This window comes from Bos javanicus, chromosome 19, assembly GCF_032452875.1.
Source record: "Bos javanicus breed banteng chromosome 19, ARS-OSU_banteng_1.0, whole genome shotgun sequence".
Lineage (NCBI taxonomy): Eukaryota > Metazoa > Chordata > Mammalia > Artiodactyla > Bovidae > Bos > Bos javanicus.
This window is the reverse complement of record NC_083886.1, coordinates 44740695-44765129: the sequence shown is the minus strand read 5'-3', so window position 1 is coordinate 44765129 and position 24435 is coordinate 44740695. Positions and strand designations below refer to the sequence as shown.

General features: G+C 48.5%; 1 protein-coding gene and 1 non-coding gene across 2 annotated transcripts; one reads left to right on the top strand and one right to left on the bottom strand.

Moving 5' to 3' along the window:
* Window positions 1-504: 504 nt before the first annotated feature.
* ARL4D (ADP ribosylation factor like GTPase 4D) lies at window positions 505-2992 on the bottom strand. The gene is made up of 2 exons (XM_061391968.1): window positions 2358-2992; window positions 505-1786 (listed from the first exon to the last, which is right to left on the bottom strand). Exon 2 carries the CDS (start codon window positions 1689-1691, stop codon window positions 1089-1091), a length of 603 nt encoding a protein of 200 aa, XP_061247952.1. The 5' UTR covers window positions 1692-1786; window positions 2358-2992; the 3' UTR covers window positions 505-1088.
* A 7390-nt stretch (window positions 2993-10382) lies between these two features.
* On the top strand, window positions 10383-10573 carry LOC133233179 (U2 spliceosomal RNA). The gene has a single exon (XR_009731655.1). It is a non-coding gene; the product is annotated as a U2 spliceosomal RNA (small nuclear RNA).
* Window positions 10574-24435: the final 13862 nt, after the last annotated feature.

Below are 24435 nucleotides of genomic sequence, written 5' to 3'. Positions count from 1 at the left end.
GAAGCCTGTGCACGTCAATGAAGAGTAGCCCCCACTCACTGTAACTAGAGAAAGCCCGCACACAGCAACAAAAACCCGGCACAGCCAAAAATGATGATTTTTTTTTTAATGCCTGCAAGGACCAGTTAGTGTCAAGAATAAGTAAGAGCAAGAGGATGAGGGAAGAAAGGGAGAAAGAAGGGACCCCAAAAAACCCGGCAGAGATCAAGCAATGTGATATGTGTGTGTGTGTCTGTGTGTGTTGTATCTGACTCTTTGCAACCCCATGGACTGTGGCACACCAGGCTCTTCTATCCATAGATCAGGCGATAACATGGAGTTACTTCAACTCTCTCTAATCCCCACCAGCTGCCCCATGAACACACAATCTAATTTTTTAGAAAAAGGCTTGCTTTGCAAATTCAGCTTCAAGATAAGTCCCTCCTCCCCACCCCTGCCTGCCCATCTGGAAATCTTGGGACTATCCCTGAGCCAAGGTAAAGAAAGGAAAATGCCAAACCAAGGTTAGAGCTACAACGTCATCAGTCTTTAATAACTTATAGGCAAATGCTAAAAAATAGTTAATAATTATACAGAGGACATACATGGCTTATAAAAACGGTCATTAAGTCTACAAAGGGGGGATGGAGGGATTCTTGGCACTTTCATACAAACACAAAAATATAGACAGTTATGACTGGCACCCCTAGAAAAGCATCCCTCAGTTGGGGTGGGGGGAGCCAAGAGCTAGTTCTCATTATTCCAAATGCATCCTCCAAGTAACTTTCCTTTGCCCCCAAACACGTCTAATCAAAAAGCCAGAGAAGAAAAACAGGAAACAGGGTCGAGGTAGAGTCAGTTTACATTTAAGCCTCCACAGTCCTGCAGCCTCCACTTCCCCAGAAGTGAGGATGAGGGAGAGATGTGAGAACACATTCCATCTCCCGTCACCCGCCCCCATGCTGCCCCCAAACAGGACCCCTGTTGTGCTTCTTGGTCCTCCATTGAGGTGGACAGGTCCTGCACCCTGGGGCTGAATGAGGGGCCACAGGCTCCGCCTGGCTGTCCAAGTGTGCAGACCCCTACTGGTGAGGAGGAGCAGCCTCAGGTCACCGTCGCTTCTTGCCTGCCCGGGCAGCCTTCTTTCTCTTGAGGATCATCTCATACAGGCGCTCCAGGCCTGGCTGCAGGCCCAGCCCATCCACAGCACTGCAGCCCTGCACATGGGTGAGTGTGGCAGTAGCCAGCTCCCGGACCGCCAGCCTCTTCTCCACCTCGGCGGCGCTCAGTGCCCCGGGCTGATCTTGCTTGTTGGCCAGGACCAGCACAGGCACACCCTGGTTGTCCGAGGCTCGGCTGATTCGGTGGAGCTCCACCTTGGCCTCCTCCAGCCGCTCAGCCTCAGCAGCATCCACCACAAACACCAGGCCATCTGTCCGGCGTGTGTAGGATCGCCACAGCGGTCGAAGCTTTTCCTGCCCCCCGACGTCCCACACTTGGAAGGTGATGCCACGGGACCCCCCCAGGGGCACCCGGATCTTCTCTGTGTTGAAGCCTTTGGTGGGGATGCTCTGGACAAACTCTTTGAACTTAAGGCGGTAAAGAAGGGAGGTCTTTCCAGCTGAGTCCAGCCCAATGACCACAACATGCAGGGCCTGGAAGTGGGGCAAGAAGGAGGTGGTGGGCGCCATCTCAGTCAAGTGGTTCCCCATGTTGAACTCTAGCTAAGATGCAGGTCTTGGGGCTCACAGAAGAGGCAGGGAGGAGACCTTGAAATTGCACGCTTTGGGGATCACAGCTGGGTTATCTGAACAGGGAAAGGTCATGGGAGAAAAGAGGAGGATCGATGTTTAATAACAAACATGAAATTTGCAACTTCTTGATCACGTCCTAAATCAGCAGCCCACTTTTTAAAAATTTGTTTTCGGCTTTTTTTTTTTTTTTTTAAGCAGCTGCAGGTATAACAGAGGCTCTCCCCCGTCCCTTGGGGGCCATGACAGGGGCGATGAGACCCAGAGAAACCCCTAGGACACTGAGGTTGGAGAGAGAGGCCTGGATAGGGGGACAGTCAGCTTCCGCGCTTGTGGTGTGGCAGCAGGCACCGCGACCCCAGCTCCCCAGGAGAGATTCCTCGGGGGAACCTGCATCTGGGGGGCAGTGGCCCGAAATTAAGAATCAGGGTGCGGGTGCTGAAATCGGAGAGAAAGGCCCACTCCCACTCGCCTTCCACAACCCCACGGTTGACACGCCCCTCCTTACACAGACCCCTTCCCCACTGCCCCGCGACCCTCCGCTGCCCGCCTTCCTCCGATCGCCGACTTCAGCTCCCCCGTTCCCGTACCCAGACCGCCTCGGCTTGGCCTGAGCAGCGCCTTTACCTCCCGTCAGCCGCGCTCTCCCCGCTCCCCTCCGGGCCAGCCCCGCTAGTATCCACGCCGGTCTCCAGCGCGCGGGCACTGCGGAGCTGACAGGGGCACTCGGCCTTAAAACCCGCGTGTGACGTCACGTGGCATGGGCCAATCAGCGGCCCTGCGGCAGCGAGGTGGGGCGGAGCGTGGAGATACGCGGATTGCAACCGGGTCCCCACTGTGATGCAACTGTGATCAATTGGTGACCGTTTTATTTGATGTTTTCTACCATTGCCTGTATTTGGAATTAAACTCGGGATTAACCTGGGATGGAAGGTGGAAGGGGCGTGGCAGCGTTTGGCTAGGGAGGAGAGGTGAAGAGCATAATATTCTCAATACCCCCACATTCCCCTCACACAGGCAGAGATATTCAGTCCACGTGTACGCTTCCTCTGCCAGGGTTTACTCGAGAGATGTTGACAAGTCTTCCTCCTATATCTTTTCTAATTTAATGTTCTAACCTGTGTGAACCTGGAATCCCATAAACCGCCTAAACCTATTACCCCTGCTGCTGCTGCTAAGTCACTTCAGTCGTGTCCGACTCTGTGTGACCCCATAGACGGCAGCCCACCAGGCTCCCCAGTCCCTGAGATTCTCCAGGCAAGAACACTGGAGTGGGTTGCCATTTCCTTCTCCAGTGCATTAAAGTGAAAAGTGAAAGTGAAGTCGCTCAATCGTGTCTGACCCTCAGCGACCCCATGGACTGCAGCCTACCAGACTCCTCCGTCCATGGGATTTTCCAGGCAAGAGTACTGGAGTGGGGTGCCATTGCCTTCTCCGACCTATTACCCCTACTGATCTCCATGACAGCCCAGGAGGTAGGGACTGGTGTGGTCTCACTACACAGGTGAAGAAAGCTCTGAAGGGCTCAATGACTTGTTTAATGTCGTGTGTGCTCAGTCAAGTCCAACTCTTTGCCACCCCATGGACTGTGGCCCTCCAGGCTTCTCTGTCTATGGAATTTTCCAGACAAGAATACTGAAGTGGGTTGCCATTTCCTTCTCCAGGAGATCTTCTCAACCCAGGGATGGAACCCTTGTCTCTTGAGTCTTCTGCATTGGCAAGCAGATTCTTTACCACTGGGCCACCTAAAAAGTCCCTGTCTAACATCACACATAGCTAGTAAATGGCTGAGCAAGGACATGTCTGAATCCAATGCCTCAGTCCCTCACCACTTACCTATTCAGTCTCTTTAGTCAGGAGATTATTAGCAGAATTCCCCCAGTTTCTGGTCAGAGTGCCTGCCATAGCAGACCCTACCTTGTTCAAATTGATAAAGGCAAAATTCTTCACTTCCCAGGGTGTTTGCTGACTTCATTCATACTGTTTGCGCCGCATGAGCCAAAGAAACTACGAAGACATAGCGGATGTGCAGACCACAAATGCCTGGGTTCAGAGGGCTTATACTCTAGTGAGGGAGACAAGACTGGTCACTGACAGGGAGCACTGGGACTTTGTAAATCATGAGATAAGCATGCGTAGGACTTCAGAGGAGGGAAAGTGTCAACTAGAAGCTCCTGGAAAGGTTTCCAGAAATTAATGAGTTCTGTGTAGGACTGGTTGGGAGGTGGACAGCACTGCGTGGCATCTCCCCAGTCACTACAGCCTGATTTAGTCTGGGCAGCACTGAAGAGGAGATGTCACAAAGGGGCAGTGTGACCAAAGGCTAACTGATTACCTGCAGGGAGAAAGGTAAAACTGAATGTGGAGAAGGGGATCAAAGGAGAAGCAAATTTTAACTATGCTATTACATTTTTACAAGGAAGCCGGATTCCTGCATTTATTATGCATCACAATATTAGCTTTTTAGAAAACTGTCTGTAAGGGTGATTAGAAAAGAGGAGGATGGGGACTTCCCTGGTGGTCCAGTGGCTAAGACTCTGCCCTCCCAATACAGGGTGCCCCGGTTTGATCCCTGGTCAAGGAACTAGATCCCACATCTTGCGACTTAGAGTTTGTATGCCACAACTAAAAGCTGATGAAGCAAAATACATAAATATCAAAAAAAGAAGAAGAAAGAAAAAGAAAAGGAGAGGGAAGCCATTGCCAGACAGGAGGGCTTAGCCCGTCCTACCCACTAGCTCCCATCTGTTTAGCACCAGCCTGCCTTGCCACCTCCTCTTCCCCTTCCTGCTACAAACCAGCCACCTGGTTTTCCTTAACGATGCAGGGAGCTTCCCCAAATCCCTTAAGAGATCAAGACCTTAAGTAATTAGCTTTTATACCCCCCATGTTGGGGGCTTGCAGGATGCAGCAGGAGCTAAGGAATAGGAAAGGAACTGAGCAGAGGGGAAGACAGCACAGACCAGGAGGTTGGGAACAACTGGCCTATTTAAGTAGCCACTGTATGCTAAGCTGTGGTCAAGGAACTTTGCACACTTTTCCTTTTATTCTTTTCTTTCTTTAAATTTTTTTTTTTAGTTTTGGCCTCGAAGCTTGCAAGAACTTAATTCTATGACCAGTGAGGGCTAGAACCCTCACTCTCAGCCGTGAAAGTGCAGAATCCTAACCACTGGACAACCAGGGAATCCCCAATATTCCTTCTTAAATATACAACTCATACCATGTCGTAAGTAGAGTTACTCTAAAAAGAGAACAGCAAACCACAGAAAGGTGAAGTAACTTGTCCAGTGTCGCTCAGCTAAAAACTGGCCAAACTTGGCTTGGATAAAATGGCTGTGAAACCAAAAATACAAAGAGAAACAGAGAATGCATGGAAACTGAAAACAGACACATTGTTTTGTGTTTCTTCCACAACCTTTGAAACTTCTTTGACATTTCTCCTACATCTCCTGGGCCTCACACACAAGAGGGAAATTATAACTTGATTATCTGATAAGGGAGTTGAAACTGGAAATCTCACCCCACCCTTCATCCTTTGCCTTTGCCCAGAAAGGTGTTGATGAACAAATGGGAAGGAGGAGGTGGGGCAAGGTGGGGGTGAAAGAAAGGGCTCAGTCCTGGGCTCAGACTGGGCTCAGCACCAGTCTGTGGGCCTATACCAGTCCAGTCTCCTTTAAAATGGCAACTCCAGTTCCCATTTCCACAACCAGCCTGGGGCCCAGGGAGCCTTCCTCCATTAGTCACCATTTTTTATACCGGCAGCCTCATTTCTACAGCCCTTTCTCTCCACAAGATCACAGCCCAGGTCCTAGTACATTGGAGGATTCACAACGCTCAAGAACATTCTTACTTTGAGCATTCATGGATGGAGTACCTGTCAGTCTGAAGGCCTCAGTGAAATGGATAAGGACATGCTCTCATAGAGTGGACATTACGATGAGGAGTAGGGAGAGACAGATAATGACTAAAGAGGCTCATTTCAGATAGTGACATAAGCCATCGAGGAAAATAAAACAGGGAAATGTGCTGGAGAGTGACTGGGGGGAGAGCTACTTTACATGGAGGAGGAGGTGCTCATGAAGGCCTCTCCAATGGTGACATCAGAGGCAAGATTGAATGGACAAGGGGCAAGGAAGCATTCCAGACAGAAGGACAGACTAGCTGGGACCTACCTGCTTCCTCCCATTGGCTCCCTGACCTGGTTAGATTCCAGCTGCTGAGTGGAGGGTCTTCCTCAGAGCTGTCTCCCCACCAGACCAAGCGCTGAGCCCAGAAGCTGGTTCTTCTCAGCCGCAGCTCCGCAGTGCCCAGCACTGTGCCTGCCACACAGCAGGCAATCAGGAAATCCTCCATAATTCATGGCTATATGATAGATAGACTACATATACTCAAGGGGTGCCCTGAGTGTGGGAACTAAGCACCCAGCCTTAGCCGGGAGTTTCCTGGTCTGGGGTCCCTGACACCTTGGGGGTTGGGAGGGACACCTAAAAACCCTGTACTTCCAGGCAAGGTCTGGGTAATACTGAACCCTCAGGCCTTGGGGAAGAGGGATTTCTTAAAGGAGAAAAACAGGCCATGCAAGGGATGACACTGGATAGGCCCCCCCTCAAGGCCTGGTGGTCTGAACCCTGGGCTGAGAGTCATCATGACTCCTGTCCTGACAAGTAGGCTGACTTAGAAAACCACTTTCCGCTAGGAGGCTTGATTTCCTCAGCATGTAAAGAGGGGCTTAGAGATTCCAGGTCCCTTTCCGCAGGACGGCTCAGGCTTTGGAGTAGGGGAGGGTACAGGATGGGTGAGGCTCACCTAGGAAGCAGTTGAGGACATCCTTGTCTCCACTGCATCCCAACCGAGGACCTGCTGAGTGCACAAGTGAAGGGAGGAGAGGAGTCGGCAGGAGGAGGGATGGGAGGGGAGATGAGGTCCAAGAGCAGCTTCCGCCAGGGAATCACAAAGACACGTATTTCAAATCCCAGCTTTTCTTCCTCAAGAATAAAACAAAGCGGGAATTCCTTGCGTGTCCATTGGTTACAACTGTGTTTTCCACTGCACAGAGCACGGTTACATCCCTGGCTGGAGAAAAGAGATTCCATGGCCAAAAAAAACAAGAATAAAATGGGGAAAACACAACCTACTACTTAGAATGAGTGTGAAAAGAAAAAAGAAAAACTGAGAGGAAGGGGGCCTTTGAAGACCCTTTTCTCCTACCAGGGGCCCATTCAGAGGCAGCTCATCCAAAACTAAGTCCCAGAGCCCAGGCCAGGGCAGAAAAGGAGCAGATGCTGCCCCCTGGTGGATGAGTCTGTCACTGCCTAAACCTGAAGCAAAGTGGGTAGAGTGAAGTTGGACAGGTTCCTTTCCTTCCTTCTGGGGTCTGTTTCTTTCTTTTTCTTGCCATGCCACCCAGCTCGTGGGATCTTAGATCTGCTACCAGGTATTGAACCCTTGCCCTTGGCAGTGAAAGCTTGGAGTCTTAACCACTAAACTAACCACAAGGGAATTTCCCTGGAGTCTTCCTTTCAGACAGTACCTTCACTACAGCTTGAATGTACAGAGAGAATGGAAAAGCCACCCTTTTCAAGTTGTTTTTGTGGAGGTAAGATCAGATGTAAATGAACATTTTCTGAGCAGGAAATCTGATTTCAGTGACATTTCTTACGCTTTTCCTGAGGGCCTAATAGCTGGTGCCGGGAAGGCAGAGGCGGGAGGACGCAGGAGGGCAGAGAAGGTTGTGAAGAGACAGTTGCAGCAGGTTGTGGTGTCTTAGGAGACAGATCCACTCGGGGACAGATTCCAGCATCCATCTGCACAGGAGACTGGCACTTGGGGAGACCTTGGCATCAAGAGGGGCCTTGGGTGATCAGGAAGGAACAGCAGCCAGAGCCCCAAGAGGGTGGCAGTGCCATGGGAGCAACCGCCAACAGCTGTGAGGGGGGAAGAACAAGCTCACCAGAGAGAGACAGAGGTGAGTTGACGAGAGAGAGCCAGGCTCACACTGTGCAGGGAACTCGCTGTTGGCCAGTTATCCGAGCTGAGGGACTCTTTAGAGCTTTAACAAAGGGGCTAATCCCCAGAGACCTTATATGTTTGATTCAGCTGCCCACTCCAGTATTTTTGCCTGGAAAATCCCATGGATCACGGAGCCTTGTAGGCTACCATCCATGGGGTTGCAAAGAGTCGGACATGATTGAGCAACTTCACTTTCACTTTAAAAAAATGTATTTACTTATCTGGCTGTATCTGATCACTCAGACTTAGTTGCCTCGAAGTATGGGGGAATCTTAGCTCCACACCAGGGATCGAACTTATGTCCCCTACATTGGGAGGCAGATACTTAATCACTGGACCACCAGGAAGTCCCTGATTCCGCGTCTTGATTTCATAGACTTCTGTCAAATCACTCATGTTGTTTGGCCCACACGAATGGGTGCATGCTCAAATTTGGGAGTTTGTCAGAATCATCTGGAGGACTTGATATACACAGAGCTGGAGCCTCCTTCCAGAATTTCCGACTCAGAAATTTGAAGAATTTGTCAGACCCAAGCTAAGCATATTATACATTGTCTCATTGGACCCTCATCCGGTCATTCAACACATATTCATCAAAAATCAAGTACATTTGGAGCACTACCATAGGTACTGAGATTAGACCAGCAAACAAAAGGTTTCTCATCAAGATGAAAGACAATACAGCACTAATGGCTGTATATTTGTGACTATACCTACATTCTATGTGTCCGCGTCCATATCTACATGTATATCTATTCCATGTGAGCATCAGGGGTGTCAAAGCCACTTGGCAGCCAGCAAAAATACAAGACCAGGGAGAGGGGGATGTGAAACAGTAGGCTCAGGGTGAGTAGGTGTAGATAGTATGCAAGACTTCAAACGGAATCATTTCTATTTTACAGGCAAGAAATGACTTTTCCTAGGGTGTTCTCATTGAGACTTTTCCATGTGCTTGCATTTCCATGGATAGATTCACAAGTATGCTCGTCAAAGAGGCATTCTTATCACCCACAGTTAAAATATCAGGACCCCTGGTTTAAAAAACCTGAGGCCCCAGTGGTTAGCAGGATGCTTGAATGCAAATCCTTACTTCTTTTCACATTAGTCAAGATGCTTAGCCTCTCAGCACTTCCGTCTATAACAGTGCTTTCAAGAAATAAGTGAGTCACACACATAACTTTTTTTTTTACTTTGGCCACTTTGTGGCCTTTAGGATCCCAGTTCTCCAACCAAGGATGGAACCCGGACTCCTGCATGAAAGCGCTGAGGCCTAACCACTGGACCACCAGGCAGTTCCCTCCTGCAGGTAAATTTAAATACTCTTACGCATATACAAATAAATAAAGAGAAGTAAGGGAAATTAAGTTTAATATGTTCTTTAACTCACGATATCTCAGAAATTCTCTGGTGGTCAGTGGTTAGTGCTCCATGCTTTCAAAGACAGGGCAAGGGTTCCATCTCTCAGAGTTCTTGTAAATCCTGAGGCACGCCTCCCTGCCCCCCGCCCCCCACAAAACAGATATCTAAAATATCATTTCAATATCAACATTACAGAGATATTTTACAATTTTTAATACTAAGTCTTTGAAATCCCATGTGTGTTTTCCACTTTCAGTACCTCTGAATTGGGCGGAACCACCTGCCCAGCGATCCCTGGCTGCATGTGGCTAGTAGCTGTGACAGTTCAGATCAACATAATGTTTCCTGTTGTTTAGTAGCTAAGTAGCGTCCGACTCCTTGGGACCCTGTGACCTGCCAGGATCCTCTTTGTCCATGGGATTTCCTAGGCAAGAATTCTGTGACGGGTTTCCATTTCCTCCTCTAGGGGATCTTTCCGACCCAGAAATCGAACCCATGATTCCTGTCTTGCAGGTGGATTCTTGACAATCTGAGCCATCAGCGAGGCCCACAGCTGAGGAGGAAGGGCACGGAAACGAGGGCCTAGGCGGAGGGAGCTTTCGGTAGGAATCCGAGGATCGGTTTGGTTCGTAGAAGCACCGAAGGGCAAGGGCGCTGCAGTTGGAGTGAACCCCTCCCGCGGCCCGGCCCCGCCTTCCGCATCCACACGCCCCTCCCTTCCCCACTGTGGGCCATCCGCCTTCCGCCTGGCAGGGAAGCCCCCTCCACACACCCGACCTTACGGAGCCCCTCTCTCCGCAGGCGGAGGCCTCTGTACCACACTGCAGTCCAGGCGTTTCTAGCGAGTGAGTCTTGCGACCTTGTCTTCAGGAAAACTCTCGGCCAACAGCTCGTCGCACGGGTCCCTCTCGACGGCCACCCCGCACCCTCTCCGCTCAGGTCTCTCCTCTCCACTAGCACCAAGGAGGAGCTCCCCTGCCGCCGCCCCAAGGCCGTCCCCAGGGCGCTGCGGTCCCGCCGGAGCCACGCCTTCTTGGCGACAAAGGGCGGGGCATGCAGATTTGAGACCACTTTTCCGCCCGAGAACCACAAAGCCGCGGCAGATGCGGGATTTCTCTTTTACAATGTGGAGAATCCAACTTCTGCCCGAGAGTCTGGTGTAGTGCCGCCATAGCACTGTCAACGAAGCAAAGGAAGGGAGACCTGGAGTGAGCGGGGACCCGGTCACACTGAGTGCAACATGCACGACAGCCGGACGGTGACGGCGACGGGCGGTGACACGCTATCGCTTCTCGGCCTTTTGGCTAAGATCAAGTGTAGTATCTGTTCTTATCAGTTTAATATCTGATACGTCCTCTATCCGAGGACAATATATTAAATGGATTTTTGGAGCAGGGAATTGGAATAGGAGCTTGCTCCGTCCATTCCGCGCATCGACCTGGTATTGCAGTATCTCCAGGAACGGTGCACCCCCTTGGGGACAACTGTGGTACACAAAGATAGAAACTGGTGCATTAATCTTAAGCATTGAATCACTTTGGAAGGTTGATTTTAACCCATGGCTGATTCATGTCAATGTATGACAAAAACCACTATAATATTGTAAAGTAATTAGATTTTAATTAAAATAAATAGAAAGTTTTTTTTAAGTTTACTCAGGGTTTCTTACAGTTTGCAAGGGATCCTGGCATTCATGGGAGAAATAAGTAAGTTGCATGAGGGAAACTATGAGTTAGAGCTCACTCTTGTTTTTCTAAACATTTTATTGTTTTGTTGTTGTTTTTGTTTGTTTTGTTTTTAATTTAAAACCCTGTGCAATCCCTTAAGAGTTTCTCCATTTCTCTGCCTGAGAAGTGCAGCTTTATGCGGTTCACTTGAGCCTTGAGTTCTCTTAAAGACAGTCACTTCAGCTCTGCAGTCTTAGACGGTGCGCTTTCTCCCCACCCACAGTTGTGTGCCACTCAGAATACTGGAGTGGATCAAACCCAGCTCTACTGCACTGCAGGCGGATTCTTGACCATCTGAGCCACATTCTCCAAAAGACAGAGCCTTCTGCCCTGCAATCTTGGAAGGGGGCATTTCCAAGCTCCCACTTGATACTCCCTCCCAGTTCCTCCATATGGCATCCTCAAAACAAAACCAGAACACTAGCTTGACTTTCTTGTCTTCCATTACTAAAGTGTTCATGTTTCCTGATTTCAAGCAGTTCCTGCTGAGTTACTGAGATCCACCTGGAGTCTAGATTAAAATGATGGGCAGTGTGTGTCAGTTGTACTGACTGGGATTTCATTTATACAGGTAACTGACTGACAAGGAGAGGTCAGTGCCACTGAAGAAGATGGTATTATTCCTTAGCATTTCAAAGAGAAGAGTGCCTACAGTAAGACCACTGTGTCCTGTCTTTTGGATACACAAGGCAGGCTGTTCAGGTCAGCACAAAGTTCAAATCATGTATAAGACGAACGAATTCCCTATATTGTCTCCTTTCGTCCTTTTCCATTGATTCGGGCATTTGACCAAGATCTAGGTGCTGGGCGCTGATCTAAGTGCACCAGATAGTGTGGTGGGGAAAGCAGCCACTGGGAATCTGCCCAGGTACCATGGGACAATTGCACTCATCTCGTGCTAGTAAGGTTATACTCAAAATCCTCCAGGTTAGGTTTCCAGAGTCCATGAACCAAGAACTTCCTCGTGTGTCAAGCTGGCTTTCGAAAAGGCAGAGGAACCAGTGATCAAATTGAGAACTTCTGCTGGATTCTAGAGAAAGAAAGGGAAATCCAGAAAAACTTCTACCTCTGTTTCATTGAGTCGGCTAAAGCTGACTGTGTGGATACTAAAGCCTTTGACTGTGTGGATCATAACAAACTGTGGAAAACTCTTAAAAAGACTGGAATACCAGACCATCTTACCTGTCTCCTGAGAAGAGCTACCCAAGTCCGAGGTCAGGGGCGGTGGCCGGGAGGAGCTGCCCTACGCCCGAGGCCAGGGGCGGCGGCCAGGAGCTGTGGCCAGGAGGACCAACCCCACACCTGAGGAACAGTGGCTGCCACGCCTGAGGAACAGTGGCTGCCACGCCTGAGGAACAGTGGCTGCCACGCCTGAGGAGGAGTGGCTGCGCGGACGCAGGATGGCCTAGATGAGCTATCCCACTTTGAAGGTCAGGAAGGGCGGCGGTAAGGAGATACCCCTCGTCCAAGGTAAGGTGCAGCGGCTGCGCTTTGCTGGAGCAGCCGTGAAGAAATACCCCACGCCCAAGGTAAGAGAAACCCAAGTAAGATGGTAAGTGTTGCAAGAGGTCATCAGAGGGCAAACACACTGAAACCATACTCACAGAAAACTAGTCAATCTAATCACACTAGGACCACAGCCTTGTCTAACTCAATGAAACTAAGCCATGCCTGTGGGGCAACCCAAGACAGGCGGGTCATGGTGGAGAGATCTGACAGAATGTGGTCCACTGGAGAAGGGAATGGCAAACCACTTCAGTATTCTTGCCTTGAGAACCCCATGAACAGTATGAAAAGGCAAAATGATAGGATACTGAAAGAGGAACTCCCCAGGTCAGTAGGGGCCCAATATGCTACTGGAGATCAGTGGAGAAATAACTCCAGAAAGAATGAAGGCATGAAGCCAAAGCAAAAACAATACACAGCTGTGGATGTGACTGGTGATAAAAGCAAGGTCCGATGCTGTAAAGAACAATATTGCATAGGAACCTGGAATGTCAGGTCCATGAATCAAGGCAAATTGGAAGTGGTCAAACAAGAGAGGGCAAGAATGAATGTCGACATTCTAGGAATCAGCGAACTAAAATGGACGGGAATGGGTGAATTTAACTCAGATGACCATTATATCTACTACTGCGGGCAGGAATCCCTCAGAAGAAATGGAGTAGCCATCATGGTCAACAAAAGAGTCCGAAATGCAGTACTTGGATGCAATCTCAAAAACAACAGGATGATCTCTGTTCGTTTCCAAGGCAAACCATTCAATATCACAGTAATCCAAGTCTATGCCCCAACCAGTAACGCTGAAGAAGCTGAAGTTGAACAGTTCTATGAGGACCTACAAGACCTTTTAGAACTAACACCCAAAAAAGATGTCCTTTTCATTATAGGGGACTGGAATGCAAAAGTAGGAAGTCAAGAAACACCTGGAGTAACAGGCAAATTTGGCCTTGGAATACGGAATGAAGCAGGGCAAAGACTAATAGAGTTTTGCCAAGAAAATGCACTGGTCATAGCAAACACCCTCTTCCAACAACACAGGAGAAGACTCTACACATGGACATCACCAGATGGTCAACACCGAAATCAGATTGATTATATTCTTTGCAGCCAAAGATGGAGAAGCTCTATACAGTCAGCAAAAACAAGACCGGGAGCTGACTGTGGCTCAGATCATGAACTCCTTATTGCCAAATTCAGACTGAAATTGAAGAAAGTAGGGAAAACCACTAGACCATTCAGGTATGACCTAAATCAAATCCCTTATGATTATACAGGGGAAGTGAGAAATAGATTTAAGGGCATAGATCTGATAGATAGAGTGTCTGATGAACTGTGGAATGAGGTTCATGACATTGTACAGGAGACAGGGATCAAGACCATCCCCATGGAAAAGAAATACAAAAAAGCAAAATGGCTGTCTGGGGAGGCCTTACAAATAGCTGTGAAAAGAAGAGAAGCGAAAAGCAAAGGAGAAAAGGAAAGATATAAGCATCTGAATGCAGAGTTCCAAAGAATAGCAAGAAGAGATAAGAAAGCCTTCTTCAGCGATCAATGCAAAGAAATAGATGAAAACAACAGAATGGGAAAGACTAGAGATCTCTTCAAGAAAATTAGAGATACCAAGGGGACATTTCATGCAAAGATGGGCTCGATAAAGGACAGAAATGGTATGGACCTAACAGAAGCAGAAGATATTAAGAAGAGGTGGCAAGAATACACAGAACAACTGTACAAAAAAGATCTTCATGACCCAGATAATCACGATGGTGTGATCACTGACCTAGAGCCAGACATCCTGGAATGTGAAGTCAAGTGGGCCTTAGAAAGCATGACTAGGAACAAAGCTAGTGGAGCTGATGGAATTCCAGTTGAGCTATTTCAAATCCTGAAAGATGATGCTGTGAAAGTGCTGCACTCAATATGCCAGCAAATTTGGAAAACTCAGCAGTGGCCACAGGACTGGAAAAGGTCAGCTTTCATTCCAATCCCAAAGAAAGGCAATGCCAAAGAATGCTCAAACTACCACACAATTGCACTCATCTCACATGCTAGTAAAGTAATGCTCAAAATTCTCCAAGCCAGGCTTCAGCAATATGTGAACCGTAAACTTCCTGATGTTCCAGCTGGTTTTAGAAAATGCAGAGGAACCAGAGATCAAATTGCCAACATCCGCTGGATCATGGAAAAAGCAAGAGAGTTCCAGAAAAACATCTATTTCTGCTTTATTGACTATCCCAAAGCCTTTGACTGTGTGGATCACAATAAACTGTGGGAAATTCTTCAAGAGATGGGAATACCAGACCACCTGACCTGCCTCTTGAGAAATCTGTATGCAGGTCAGGAAGCAACAGTTAGAACTGGACATGGAACAACAGACTGGTTCCAAATAGGAAAAGGAGTACGTCAAGGCTGTAAATTATCACCCTGCTTATTTAACTTATATGCAGAATACATCATGAGAAACGCTGGACTGGAAGAAACACAAGCTGGAATCAAGATTGCCAGGAGAAATATCAATAACCTCAGATATGCAGATGACACCATCCTTATGGCAGAAAGTGAAGAGGAACTAAAAAGCCTCTTGATGAAAGTGAAAGTGGAGAGTGAAAAAGTTGGCTTAAAGCTCAACATTCAGAAAACGAAGATCATGGCATCCGGTCCCATCACTTCATGGGAAATAGATGGGGAAACAGTGGAAACAGTGTCAGACTTTATTTTTCTGGGCTCCAAAATCACTGCAGATGGTGACTGCAGCCATGAAATTAAAAGACGCTTACTCCTTGGAAGGAAAGTTATGACCAACCTAGATAGCATATTCAAAAGCAGAGACATTACTTTGCCAACAAAGGTCCGTCTAGTCAAGGCTATGGTTTTTCCTGTGGTCATGTATGGATGTGAGAGTTGGACTGTGAAGAAGGCTGAGCACTGAAGAATTGATGCTTTTGAACTGTGGTGTTGGAGAAGACTCTTGAGAGTCCCTTGGACTGCAAGGAGATCAACCAGTCCATTCTGAAGGAGATCAGCCCTGGGATTTCTTTGGAAGGAATGATGCTGAAGCTGAAACTCCAGTACTTTGGCCACCTCATGCGAAGAGTTGACTCATTGGAAAAGACTCTGATTCTGGGAGGGATTGGGGGCAGGAGGAGAAGGGGACGATAGAGGATGAGATGGCTGGATGGCATCACTGACTCGATGGACTTGGGAACTGGGTGATGGACAGGGAGGCCTGGCGTGCTGCAATTCATGGGGTCGTGAAGAGTCAGACACTACTGAGCGACTGAACTGAACTGAGAAACCTGTATGCGGGTCAAGAAGCAACAGTTAGAACCTTCTATGGTACAACTGACTGGTTCAAAATTGAGAAAGGAGTATGACAGGCTGTTTCTTGTCACCCTGTTTATTTTGCTTTTACAGAGCACATCATATGAAATGCCGGGCTGGATGAGTTACAAGCTGGAACCAAGATTGCTGGGAGAAATATCAATAACCTCAGATCTTCAGATGATACCACTGTATCTTTCTTGGCAGAAGGGGAAGAGAAAGAGCCTCTTGCTGAGAGTCAAGGAGGAGAGTGAAAAGCCAGCTTAAAACTCAATATTGGACTTCGCTGATGGTCCAGTTGCTAAGAATCTGCTTGCCAATGCAGGGGACACTGGTTCAAACCCTGATCCAGGAAGCCCCTGTGACACAACTACTGAGCCCTGCGGGGAGCCAGCACGGGAGTTCCCACCCATGACAAAGGTCATGCGGAGAGGCCTGATATGCAAAGGCGAGTCAGGGCTCAAGGCGCCCCCCTGGACCTGCCCGAGCATCTACCCCAAAACCAAAATTTGTCTGTTTTACTATTTCACGACTTTCACCAACTCTTCTGACATTAACGGGGGGCTATCCCCGACCACCTTTCTCTGTAAGAAAATCAATTTAAAACTCTAGTTAATAAGTCTCCTGGGCATAATAGGAGTGTTTCAATTCAAACCCCTCTGATGACTTTCTAGCTTGCCTGACAGGTTTGTTCAGATTCACAGCCTCCCAACCATGAGAGGCACGGGAAGCTTAAGATATTCTAACAATGCAGAGCTTCTCAGAGAGTTAAAATTGTTAGAATAGAACTAGTAGAGGGTTTCTTTGTTTAACTAATGCTTGCTGCCAAGTTTCCATATCCCTTACCTACTGTGTCCCTGGGAGTGTATTGATTAATATAGTTGGTGTATAGAAATTTAAGTAGTAGCTTTAATATTTGTAACCTTGGACCCTTGAGTTAATTCTTTTCTTGTTATAGCCCACCACACTTTTGCCCTATAGGAATGCAACTTTATCTAATGCTTTCGGTGGTGCCTGACTTTAGAATAATCACCTTTAGAGAAAAATAAGTTTTCTGAAGAAAGAGTCATAAAATGTTAACAGGCCTCCTGGCCAGAAGATGATGTAAATCACCTAAAGCTTTTGCATATGATAATTTTGCAGAAAGAAAGCCTGGCTTCAATAAAGATCAAGGACTGCTGACCTTGCATGACTCTACCCGCCCCGCACCCCCCCCCCCTCATTATCCTCTATGCACAACTTAAGGTATAAAAACTACTTTGGAAAATAAAGTTGCGGGCCTTGCTCATGGAAGCTCGGAAGCTCGGTCTCCCCGTGTCGGTCTCCCCGTGTCGTTCTTTCTCTGTCCTTTTCCTTTTCAGGCTGATCTCCCTGGAATGAAGGAGCTCTCTGCATTCACTTTCCTTCCTGGGCTTCTAAGACCCACTCCAGAAGGTGCGTAAGGTGGGGCACCTTCCGCAATTCGAGAGGGCGCCTGCGGCCTACATGAACAGAGCAAGTCCCAGGCTGGGGCTTTATTGGCTTTCTGCGTAAACCAATGAATATCAGCCTCTTTTCTCTCCTCTATTTTCTTAACTGCAAAATTCTTTCCTTATCTCTTTATCTATTCTTTTAATCGCCAACGCCGTCCTCCCGAGGGAATCCCTGGATCCAACCGGGGCTGGACCCTGGTAGAGCCCGCACTCTAGAGCCCATAAGCCACAGTTAGAAAGTAGCCCCTGCTCGCCACTAGAGAAAGCCTCATGCATCAACGGAGACCCAGTGCAGCCAAAAATAAATAATTAAACTTTAAACCTGAATATTAAAAACACTAAGATCATGACATCTGGTCCCATCACTTCATGGCTAATAGAAGGGGAAAATATGGAAGCAGTGACATATATCCTCTTCTTGGGCTCTAAAAATCACTGCGGATGGTGACTGCAGCCAGGAAATCAGAAGATGATTGCTTCTTGGCAGGAAAGCTATGACAAACCTAGACAGTGTATTAAAAAGCAAAGACAACAGTTTGTCACAGTGGTCCCTATAGTCAAGGCTATGGTCTTTCCAGTACTCATGTACAGATGTGAGAGCTGGACCATAAAGAAGGCAGAGGCCAAAGAACTGATGCTTGGGAACTGTGGTGCTGGGGAAGACTCCTGAGAGTCCCTTGGACTGCAAGGAGATCAAATGAGTCCATCTTAAAGGAAATCAACCCTGAATTCTCCTTGGAAGGACTGATGCTGAAGCTGAAGCTCCAATACTGAGACCACCTGATGGGAAGAACCCACTCATTGGAAAAGGCCCTGATGCTGGGAAAGATTGAAGGCAGGAAGAGAAGGAAGACAGAGGATGAGGAGGTTGGATAGCATCACTGAATCAATAGACATGAGTTTGAGCAACTCCAGGAGACAGTGAAGGACAGGGAAGTCTGGCGTGCTGAGGTCCATAGGGTTGCAAAGAGTCAGACAGGACTTAGCAGCTGAACAACACCACATCCTCTATGCCAGGACATTTTAGTAAATGGATTTTTGGAGCAGGGAGTTGGAACAGGACTCCCTCCCTCTTGCTCCGTCCATTCCACCCATTGACCTGGTATTGTAGTACCTTCAGGAATAGTGCACCCCTCTCAAGGAAAAGAGAAAGTATGAACAACAGGCTTGTTACATTTTTTTCAGTGTCTTCCTCCTTTTGTTTCTGGGTACTGGTCTTATGTGAAGGTTTTTGTTTTGTTTTACCAACATGTGATTTTCTGTTTCCTTGTTGGGGAGGTTTACTTATGAGTACTATTTCTCATGAGGGTCATATCCATGCACTAATTTTATGATAAATTTTCCTGTATCTTTCAAAACACTGTAATAAGGCTGTATCCACCTTCTTTAGTAGTTTTGTTTTTTCTTAATACTGGATTATTTCTTCTATCCTGTGGACAAGGTGCTGCTCTCAACACCTAACAAATCTCTGAAACAGTTTGGGTTTCCTGGAGTCCCCAGGGGAAGACTCTTAATTCTAGGAATTTTAAAAATTCACTACTCCACCCAAGTGTATTTTCCCTCAGAGAAGAAACTGAAGAACAGAAAGTTTAAGTAACTTGTCAGAGTCACCCAGCTAGAAATTAGCAGACGTGGGCTTTGAACAGTATCTATGAAACAGATATTGTTTCCTCCACAATCTTTGCATCTTCTTCAGCACTTCTCTTACTTCTCCTGGGCCTCTCACCCAAGAGGGAAATAATTCACTTGATTAAAGATAAGAGAGCTGAAACTGGCAGTCTCACCCACACCCTTCATCCTTTGCCTTTGCCAGGAAAGGTGTTGATGGACAAATGGGAAGGAGGAGGAGGGGCAAGGTAGGGGTGAAGGAAGGGACCCTGTTTGTGGGGACAACACTACCCCAGTCCAGTATCCTTTAAATGGGAACTCCAGTCCCTACTTCCACATCCAGCCTGGGGTCCAGGGAGCCTTCCTTCATTAATGACCATTTTGTTTCTTGGCAGCCTCATTTCTACAGCCCTTTCTCTCCATAAGATCACAGCCCAGGACAGAGTGCATTGGTGAATTCCCTACAGAGAACATTGGAACATTCTTATTTTGACAATGCCTGAGTGCCTGCCAGTCTGAAGGCCTCAGTGAAATGAACAAGGACTTGTCCTCATGAAGTGAAAGTTATAAAGAGGAGTAGGAAGACCAGAGAGTGACTCAGAGGGTCATTTCAGATAGTGATATAAGCGATGAAGCAAAACAGAAATGTGCTGTAGACTAACTGGGGGGAGAGCTACTTTACATGGAGGAGGGGGTGCTCATGAAGGCCTCTCCAGTGATGACCTCAGAGGCAAGTTTAAGTGGTCAGGAGGCAAGGAAGCATTTCAGACAGTAGGACAGACTAGCTGGGACCTACCTGCTTCCTCCCATTGGCTCCCTGACAGGTTCAGATTCCAGCTGCTGAGTGGAGGGTCTTCCTCAGATCTGTCTCCCCACCAGACTAAGCACTGAACCCAGAAGCTGGTTCTTCACAGCCACAGCTCCACAGTGCGCAGCACTGTGCCTGCCACACAGCAGGCAATCAGGAAATCCTCCATGATTCATGACTACATGATGGTAGTGAAACTGAAGTCACTCAGTCGTGTCCATCTCTGCGATCCCATGAACTATAGCCTGCCAGGATCCTCCATCCATAGGATTTTCCAGGCAAGAGTACTGGAGTGGGTTGCCATTTCCTTCTCCAAGGGATCTTCCCGACCCAGGGATCAAACCCAGGTCTCCCGCATTGTAGGCAGACACTTCACCATCTGAGCCACCAGGGAAGTACGTACATGACATGATGGATTGACTAAATATACTCAAGGATTTCCTTGAGTGTGGGAATGAAGCACCCAGCCTTAGCTGGGAATTTCCTGGTCTATGGTCCCTGACACCTTGGGAGTCGGGAGGGATACCTATAACACCTTGTACTTCCAGGCAAGGTCTGGATAATACTGAATCCTTCGGCCTTTACTGGGGAAGAGGGATTACTTAGAGGAGAAAAAGAGAGGCCATGGGAGGGATGACTCTGGAGAGAGAGGCCCCCTCAAGGCCTGGGGGGCAGAACCCTGGGCTGAGAGTCATCATGACTCCTGTCCTGACAAGTGAACTGGTTCGGAAAAGCCACCTCCCCCCTTGGAGCCTTGGTTTCCTCAGCATGTAAGTAGGGGCTTAGATGATTCCAGGTCCCTTTCCCCAGGACAACCCAGGCTCTGGAGTAGGGGAGGGTACAGGATGGGTGGAGCTCACCTAGGAAGCAGCTGAGGACATCCTTGTCTCCACTGCCTCCCAACCGAGGACCTGTCTGAGTGCACAACTGAAGGGAGGAGAGGAGTCTGCAGGAGGAGGCATGGGAGGGGAGACGAGATTCAAGAGTGGCTTCCGCCAGGGAATGACAAAGACATGTATTTCAAATCCCAGCTTTGCTTCCTCAAGAATATATTGGAGAGGGAATTCCCTGGTGCTCCAGTGGTTACAACTTTCTTCCACTGTAGAGGACACAGTTTACATCCCTGGTTTTGGAAATAAGATGCCAAGGCCAAGAAAAGAAAGAATAAAATGGAGAAAACACAACCTACTACTTAGAATGAATGTGAAAAGAAAAACAGTTGGAAAGGGCCCCTTAAAAACCCTTTTCTCTGGCCAGGGGCCCATTCAGAGGCAACTCATCCAAAACCGAGTCCCAGAGCCCAGCCAGGGTGGAAAAGGAGCAGATGCTGCCCCCTGGTGGATGAGTCTGTCACTGCCTAAATCTGAAGTAAAGTCGAGGAGTGAAGTTGGACAAGTTCCTTTCCTTCCTTCTGGGGTCTTTTTGTTTGTTTCTTTTTCTGGCCATGCCACTCAGCTTGTGAGATCTTAGATCCGCTACCGGGTATTGAACCCTTGCCCTTGGCAGTGAAAGCCTGAAGTCCTAACCACTGAAGTGCCAGGGAATTTCCCTGGAGTCTTCCTTTTAGACAGGACCTTCACTACCGTTTGAGGTTGGGAATGGAAAAGCCACCCTTTTCAAGTTGTTTTTGTGGAGGTAAGATCAAATGTAAATGAACATTTTCTGAGCAGGAAATCTGATTTCAGTGACATTTCTTATGCTTTTCCTGAGGGCCTAGTAGCTGGTGCTGGGAAGGCAGAGGCGGGAGGACGCAGGAGGGCGGAGAAGGAAGGTTGTAAAGAGACAGTTGCAGCAGGTTGTGGTGTCTTAGGAGACAGATCCACTCGGGGACAGATTCCAGCATCCATCTGCACAGGAGACTGGCACTTGGGGAGACCTTGACATCAAGAGGGGCCTTGGATGATCAGCCAGAAACAGTAGCCAGAGCCCCAAGAGGGTGGCAGTGCCATGGGAGCAACAGCCAATAGCTTCGAGGAGGGAGGAACAAGCCCACCAGAGAGAGACAGAGAGGAGAGTTGAAGGGAGAGAGCCAGGCTCACACTGTGCAGGGAACTCGCTGTCAGCCAGTTATCCGAGCTGATGGAATCTTTAGAGCTTTCACAACAGGGGACAATCCCCAGAGACCTTACATGTTTGGTTCAACTTTTTAAAAATGTATTTACTTTCTGGCTATTTCGGGTCTTAGTTGTGACACACAGGCTCCAGAGCATTCAAACTTAGTTGCCGCGATGCATGGGGGAATCTTAGTTCTGCACCAGGAATCAAACCGTGTCCCCTGTACTGGGAGGCGCATACTTAACCACTGGACCACCGGGAAGTCCCTGATTCAGCGTCTTGAATTCAAGATTTCTGTCAAGTCACCCATGTTGTTTGGCCCACACAATGGGTGCATGCTCAAATTTGGGAGTTTGTCAGGATCATCTGGAGGACTTGATAAACACAGAGCTGGGGCCTCCTTTCAAAATTTCTGATTCAGAAATTTGAAGACTTTGTCAGACCCAGCCTAAGCACAGTATACATTGTCTCATTGGACCCTCATCCAGTCACTCAACACATATTCATCACAAATCAAGTATACTGAGAGCACTACCATAGGTGATGAGAATAGACCAGCAAACAAAAGGTTTACGATCAAGGTGAAAGTACAGCACTGCTGCTGCTGCTGCTGCTAAGTCGCTCAGTTGTGTCCGACTCTGTGTGACCCCTGAGACGGCAGCCCACCAGGCTCCCCCGTCCCTGGGATTCTCCAGGCAAGAACACTGGAGTGGGTTGCCATTTCCTTCTCCAATGCATGAAAGTGAAAAGTGAAAGGGAAGTCGCTCAGTCGTGTCCGACTCTTAGCGACCCCATGGACTGCAGCTCACTAGACTTCTCCATCCATGGGATTTTCCAGGCAAGAGTACTGGAGTGGGGTGCCATTGCCTTCTCCGAAGTACAGCACTAATGACTGTATATTTGTGAATATACCTACATTCTATGTGTCTGTGTCCATATCTACACATGTATCTATGCCATGTGAGCATCATGGGTGTCAAAGCCACTTGGCAGCGAACAGAAATACAAGACCAGGGAGAGCGAGATGTGAAATGGGAAGGCTCAGGGTGAGTAGGTGTAGATAGTTTGCAAGACTTCAAATGGAATCATTTCTATTTTACAGGCAAGAAGTGACTTTCCCCAGGATATACTCATTAAGACATTCCGATGTGCTGCATTTCCTTGTGTAGCTTCACAAGTACCCTCATCAGAGAGGCATTCTTATCATCCCCAATTAAAATATCAGGACCCCAGTTTAAAAAACCTGAAGTCCCAGTGGTTAGCAGGATGCTTGAATACAAATCCTAACTTCTTTTCACATTAGGCAAGATGCTTAGCCTCTCAGCACTTCCATCGGTAACAGTGCTTTCAAGAAATATGTGAGGCACACATTTAACTGTTTTTGTAAAATTTGGCCACACTGTACGGCTTTTGGGATCCCAGTTCTCCAACCAAGGATGGAATGCAGTCTCCCACACTGAAAGCGCTCAGGCCTAACCACTGAACCACGAGGGAATTCCCCCCTGCAGGTAAATGCAAATATTCTTAGGCGTATAAAAAAATAAAGAGAAGTGGGTTAAATTAAGTTTAATATATTCTTTAACTCAAGATATCTCAGAAAGTCTCCGGTCATCAGTGGTTAGAGCTCCATGTTTTCAGTGACAAGGCAGGGAGGGTTCCACCCCTCCTGAGTCAGGGTTCTTGCAAACCTTGGGGCACACTCCCCCCTCTCCCACCACACACAAAACAGATATCTAAAATATGTTTCAATATGTACCTAATACCAACATTACAGAGATATGTTACAATTTTTAATACTAAGTCTTTGAAATCCCCATGTGTTTTTTTCCACTTTCAATACCTCTGAATTGGGAGGAACCACCTGTCCAGGCTCCCTGGCTGCATGTGGCTAGTGGCTGTGACAGTTCAGATCAACAGAGTGTTTCCTCGACTGTTTGGGACGTTGTGACCCACCAGGCTCCTGCGTCCATGAGATTTCCTAGGCAAGAGTACCGGAGTGTGTTGCCATTTCCTTCTCCAGGGGATCTTTCAGACCCAGGAATCGAACCCATGTTTCCTGCCTTGCAGACGGATTCTTGACAATCTGAGCCACCAGCGAAGCCCACAGCTGGGGAAGGGCAGGGAAACGAGGGTCTAGGCGGAGGGAGCTTTCGGTAGGAGGCCCGGAAGCCCGGGATCTGTTTGGTTCGTAGAAGCACCGAAGGACAAGGGCGCTGCAGTTGGAGTGAACCCCTCCCGCGGCCCGGCCCCGCCCTCCGCATCCACACGCCCCCTCCCTTCCCCACTGTGGGCCATCCGCCTTCCTCCTGGCAGCGAAGCCCCCTCCACACACGCGACCCTACAAAGCCCCTCTCTCCGCAGGCGGAGGCCTGTGTAACACACTGCAGTCCGGGCGTTTCTAGCGAGTGAGTCTTGCGACCTTGTCTTCAGGAAAACTCTCGGCCAACAGCTCGTCGCACGGGTCCCTCTCGCCGGCCACCCCGCACCCCCTCCGGTCGGGTCTCTCCTCTCCACCAGCACCAAGGAGGAGCTCCCCGCCGCCACCCCGAGGCCGTCCCCAGGGCGCTGCGGTCCCGCCGGAGCCACGCCTTCTTGGCGACAGAGGGCGGGGCATGCAGATTCGAGACGGCGCTTCCGCCGGAGAACCACAAAGCCATGGCAGATGCGGGATTTCTCTTTTACAATGTGGAGAATCCAACTTCTGCTCGAGAGTCTGGTGTAGTGCCGCCATAGCACTGTCAACGAGGCAAAGGAAGGGAGACCTGGAGTGAGCGGGGACCCGGTCACACTGAGTGCAGCGTGCACGACAGCAGGACGGTGACAGCGACGGGCGGTGCTACACT